Source organism: Stomoxys calcitrans, chromosome 2, assembly GCF_963082655.1.
Source record: "Stomoxys calcitrans chromosome 2, idStoCalc2.1, whole genome shotgun sequence".
NCBI classification, from domain to species: Eukaryota; Metazoa; Arthropoda; class Insecta; order Diptera; family Muscidae; genus Stomoxys; species Stomoxys calcitrans.
The window spans coordinates 145,297,165-145,303,164 of NC_081553.1; the positions used below are offsets into that span (position 1 = coordinate 145,297,165).

General features: G+C 39.8%; 1 protein-coding gene across 1 annotated transcript in view; it reads left to right on the forward strand.

Annotated features, from left to right (window-relative positions):
• LOC106088323 (WD repeat-containing protein 37) overlaps window positions 1-4,334 on the forward strand; it is a 67,472-nt gene extending 63,138 nt beyond the window's left edge. The window contains exons 4-5 of the mRNA XM_059362866.1: window positions 3,644-3,890; window positions 3,950-4,334. Of these exons, the coding sequence (XP_059218849.1) occupies window positions 3,644-3,890; window positions 3,950-4,075 (373 nt within the window). The 3' untranslated portion in view covers window positions 4,076-4,334. The remainder of the gene's footprint in view (window positions 1-3,643; window positions 3,891-3,949) is intronic.
• Window positions 4,335-6,000: the final 1,666 nt, after the last annotated feature.

Here is a 6,000-nt window from a genome sequence, read left to right on the forward strand (position 1 = left end):
TGACTGGCGACCACACAGATAATTCGCTACCCATCGTTTCAGGCCTAGCTGGAGGGACATTTTGGCGATGTTTTTTAAATAATTTGGCTTGGCTGACCGTGTCGAATGCCTTTGATAGGTCCAGTGCCACGAAGACCGTCCTATCACATGGCATGCAAAGGCATGCAATGGCATGCAAAGCTGTTGTTGTGCTGCGCAGTCTACGAAATCCATGTTGATGCTCGGCGAATGGAAATTCTCCTACGAGGCTCGGAAGTAGTAATGCCTCAAGCGTCTTTGCCACTGGTGAGAGAAGGGAGATCGGTCTGTACGACTCCCCCAAACTCGGGTCTTTTCCAGACTTCAGTAGCGGGATCACTCTGCCCATTTTCCAAACATCGGGAACTATAAGAGTGTTCAAAGGCAGGTTGAGAACAGTGGTAAGCTACTCAACTCCAGGTGAATCCAGATTCTTCAACATCAATGTGTTGTAGATATTCCGTCGGGGCCCAATGCCTTAGATGATTTGGCGCCACGGATGACATTCGTAACTTCGCGCACGGTAAATTGTGATGGCTGTTCATCGGCTCGGAGACCACAAATGCGGCGAATGGCTCTCCTCCCTGTCCTGTCTCTCTCGGGATGCACAATAAATTGACAGTTGAACAACCTGGCGCATCTCTTCGGATCAGTCACGGTTATTTCGCCAAAAATGACTGAGGTCCTGTCATCCCGTCTACCCGGGTTCGAGAGTGACTTAACAGTGGACCACAGTTTGCCTACACCGGTGCCTAAGTTACATTGCTCCAAGTGTTCCAGGCACAAATTGCGCTTATGTTCGTTGACTACCCTGTTTATTTCCAGATTCAGCTCGCTTATTCTGGGTTTAGCGGGGTCCATACCGACGACGAGTACGCAAAAGGCGACGACGATGACGTTTGTGACCCACTGCTGGCTATGTTCGCACAGCACCTTGCGACACAACCAGTATGAATACTCCCGTAGTGAAGTGAGGCCAGGAAAGATCGGAAATGTACCCACTCCATGCACCGGTTACACCTCACCGACACCGACCGATGATGGAGGCGGTTCTGGCAAACTGAACAAAACCAGGGTTCGGGGTTCTTTTCAATCCCGGCACGGACCAGAAGCGTGCGGAGAAGGCACTCCGGGATGTGCCTCTCCCATGACGAAAAAAGACGAACACGTACACTGAGGCTTGCCGATGAGGATTCCATCGGGTCAATCCGGTGCGTACAACCGGCTGCCATGGGATTGTATCTCCATATCCGGTGATGTGCATTAGCATCGCTTCCAACCAATGTTGTCGTTTTTTCGTGATTGGGGACAATTCTTTGCAATTCTCGTAAAGTAAAAATAATGTTCGATATCTGATTTTTCTTTGCTCGCCATATACATACCATATAGGTACAGGCATTAAAGTGCATATGAGATAAAATATATATTTAAGAGCTAATCTTAATCTGCTCCGATGTAGCTTTGTACACATAATAATACCTCCAATGTTTCATGCTAAATTTTGTAAAGATTGTTCCAAATTCACGTCAATTTCAGCCATAAAAATGTATATCGGGTGAAAGATATATATGGGAGCCAGGGACGTACCCAGGGGGTGGGCTATCGGATAGAGCATTCCTTACCAAATTTTGTAATAATCGGAACTAAATTGTGGCTACTGCTGCCATAGAAGCGCATATTGAATGAAAGATATATCTAAATCTGATTCGATTAGGATGATATTTTCTCCAGATATTGCGAAATCACTAGAACGTCTCATGATGTATCACCGGTTGAATTACAAGCTGTGTCTGATAGACTGGTTCCTTGGCTTAGAGAGATATACTCTGCTTGTATCAGCTTGTCATATATACCTGTAGGGGTAAATCAGTGCAAGACAGAAGTAGTTCTTTTCAGCAGGAGATACAAGTTTCCTTCAGTAGCACCTGTCTCCTTGGCAGGAGAGAATGTTCCATTTATAGAAAGCGCAAAATATCTGGAAGCTTTGCTGGACAGGAAATTGAACTTCAAATCCAACATTATGGAAAGAAAGAAGAAAGGCGACTTTTGTCCTATAGCCATTGCCCATTGAGAGATGGGGTTTAGACCGCTCGTCATGCATTGGGTATATACTGCAGTTGTCAGACCTATGGATGGCGCTTGAAAAGTCCACCTACTGTTCAATAGTAATACGGAGCCAAAGGATGGCTTGTTTATGCATCACAACCGCACTCTGGACATTGTGGCTAGACAATTGAGGTGACCACTGCCGTGAGGCTAAGGGAGCTTTCTCTTTAGTCATGTGGCGACTACGGACTCTGTGCTATCCTTGATACAATGTCCGATGTTCCAGGCAGTGTGAATTACACCCTACCTGAGCCAATTTTTGACAAAAAGTACTGTACCACTATTCCTGATAGAACCGACTGGAACTACGACATCCTGGTAATAGAAGTTACATAGGCTTCTATACGAATGGTTCCAAACTATACGACGAGATGTGCTTTGGGGTGTACTCTGAAGAACTTGCATTGGTCATATCGAGAAGGTTAGCGGACTACGTCAGTGTGTATCAAGCGGAGATATTTGCAATTAATGAATGAATGACAGCCAGTCAGCCATTAAATCCCTGGAGAACGTATTTCTGAACACAAAAACCGCCCTCAACTGTCGCAGATCTCTCAACGATACGGCTGAACAGCTCAAAATTCACCTGTTCTGGATGCCGGGCCACAGTGATATCCCAGGGAATTGTAAAGCGGGCAAGCTTGCGAGACTAGGAACTACCTTACACATTCCAGGGAAACTGGAATCTGTGGGTATGCCTCTAGTGACATTTAAGCAAAATTTTCAGGACCAGACCCGAAGGACAACGAATGATAGATGGTCACAAAGAGGGGGCTATGAGCATTAAAAAACTATGTGGCCTAATATTGACTTGAAGAGATCTACCGCTTTGCTGTCATTGGCTAGAACAGACGTCGCAGTCATTGTGTCCGTCATGACAGGTCACTGTCTAATCGGAAAACATGCTGACAGACTGAAAGTTTCCAGTAACGACTTTTGCAGAAGCTGTGAGGACATCGAAGAAGAAGAGACTATAGAACACCTTATGTGTGTGTGTCCCGCATTGGCAGTCAGAAGGAGTTTCACTTTAAGTTCTCATTTCTCGCAAGTTGTTGGGCTTTTTTAACCGGTCTGGATGGTTCAATGGTAGGAACTAGAAGGCATAATCCTTCTTCTGTTCCTGTGGTATCACAATGGACGAAAACGTCTAAGTGAGTCTGACTGCCACTTAAAACTAACCCATCCAATCGCCATTATATTTAGTATTTTGCATATTGGGAATAAAAGAAATAATAAATGGAGAAAAGAGAAAAAAATGTTTTGTTTCTTGGGACACTCTAATGTGCAAGCTTTAAAAAGAATTTCCCAACTTCTGTATCGCATAAATTATACAAAATTCAGAATGGGATGAGTTCGATTCGAGATTGTCTTAATAATATAATGCGTGATTCCACGCATTAAAAAATTTTAATGTGACCATTGATTGGAAATTACTATATTTTTTTTTTTTTGCAATATTCTCATGTTGTTTGTTAAATAGAAGTGATGTATATAATTAAACTCTATTTATGCTTTTTAGAAGTGTTACTTCCACCGTTTTTTCTAAAGATGACAAAGTCGTATCGGGATCCGACGACCGCACCGTTAAAGTATGGGAATTGCGAAATATGCGTTCAGCTTTAGCCACAATACGAACAGATTCTTCTGTAAATAGGCTGGCCGTTTCGAATGCCGGAATAATAGCAATCCCGCATGACAACAGACAAATACGTCTGTTTGATTTAAATGGGCAGAGAGTGGCTCGTTTGCCGCGAACTAGTCGACAGGTAAATTTTTTCTTGCTTTTTTGTATGTTTACAACTACAATAATCCCTAATTATTTCAGGGTCACCGACGTATGGTTTCCTCTGTAGCATGGGCTGAAGAACCACTACTAAACTGTGATTTGTTTTCGTGCGGTTTTGATCGTCGTGTTTTTGGCTGGTCCATTATATTACCAAAGGATAATTAAATGCTAGGAAAATTTACATTCATAGAAGTTGTCAATACTCACTACATTCATCAATGTTACTGGATAGATCAAAAATTTAGTACAGTGAGCTCGAATATAGCGTTCGTGGAGTAAACAAAATTATTCAAATTTGTTTCATAAATTCTTCATGAAAGTAAATATACGTCGTCTTCATAAAGGTCACAAAAAGAGAAGACACTGTATGTACTCTAATGCAAAAATAAAACTACTGCTACAATTATATCACATTCTCAAAATATATACAGCGGTCAAAAAAAGTATTCATCATTCAATGTTTTTTTTTTAATAAGTCTACAAAAGACAATTGGAATAAAAACATATTAAACTAATGATGCAGTAGTGCTTGTGTGATATATATGTACACAATTTCATTGTTTTTAAAGAAAAAAATAGTATTTATTGGAACAAAAAGGGCCATTTTACAGCTGAACACAAAAAATTAAACAAAAAAAGTATTCATCATTGCAAAAAAACAAAAAAATAAATAACATAATTTAAAAAAATTAATACTTTGTTATTCGACCACCGCGTCTTATAACTTCTTTTAAACGGTTTGACATCGATTGGACTAATTTAGCGGTTATATTTTGGTCTATATTAGTCCATTCCTCCATTATCACCTGTTGCATTTGACTCTTGCTCGAAAAATTGCGCGTTCTCAATTTGCGTTCGAGATGTTCCCAAAGATGTTCAATTGGGTTCAAGTCGGGACTTTGAGGAGGAGTTTTAATGACTTTGGGGCAGTTATACAGCATCCACATCTTGGTATTTAAAGCAGAATGCTTGGGGTCATTATCTTGATAATATTGAAAGTTATTACCAAGCCCAAGTTTTACAGCACTATCTTTTAAATTCCTCTTTAAAATGTCAATGTAATACTTATGATCCATTACTCCATTAATAATTTCAAGATTTCCCGCTCCTGAAGCCGCCATACACCCCCAAACCATTAAACCACCTCCACCATGTTTTACAGTAGCAACTGTGTTTCGTTCTTCAAGCTCTGTATTTGGTTTTCTGTACACTATGACCTTTCCATCGCACCCAAAAAGATTAAACTTGCTCTCGTCTGCAAAAATGACTGTTTTCCAAAATGATTCGGGCTGTTTTACATACATTTTTGCGAAGTTTAGCCTTTTCACTCGGTTTATTTTATTTATAAAGGGCTTCTTACGTGCAGTTCTTCCTCTGTAACTATGCCTTTTGAGTGTATTTCGAATTGTTTGTGTAGTAACTTCCTTCCCTAAATATTCCATAGTGTTTTTACGAAGAATGGTCGCATTTGTCTTCGGAGTTTTCTGAACTTGCCGCACTAGCCAACGCACATCTCCAACTGAAAGTGCTTTTGGTCGACCAGATCTTGGTTTATTGTCAACAGTTTTCGTTTCTGTCCACTTTCTGATGATGGATTGTATAGTAGATCGTGGTCTATTTAATATTTCACTGATAGTTTTTTGAGTTAAACCATTCCTGTGGTGTTTTATTATCAAAACTTTTACCTCATCAGAAACCTAGTTTTGCTTACGACCCATTTTGACAAAAACTATATTTTCAATGAAATTAAATATTTGCTGTCAAGGGCAAAGCCTCCTTTACTAAATAAAACAGAAAAGGGGGATTCCCAAATAATATTTGAATTTGACTTTGATGATAGCACATCAATGATGAATACTTTTTTTGTTCTGTTTTTGGTGTTATTATATAAAATTGCATTTTTGCGCTAATTAAATTTATTTTTTGAATTTATTTTAAAACATATTACGAAAAATAAACTATTGCATAAAACTGCATTATTTGTTTACTTTAAATTTTCTTCAATTACCCAAAATAAGTGAATTTATTATCAATTTTGCTAATGATGAATACTTTTTTTGACCGCTGTAGTTATTATTTCAAAAACAGAA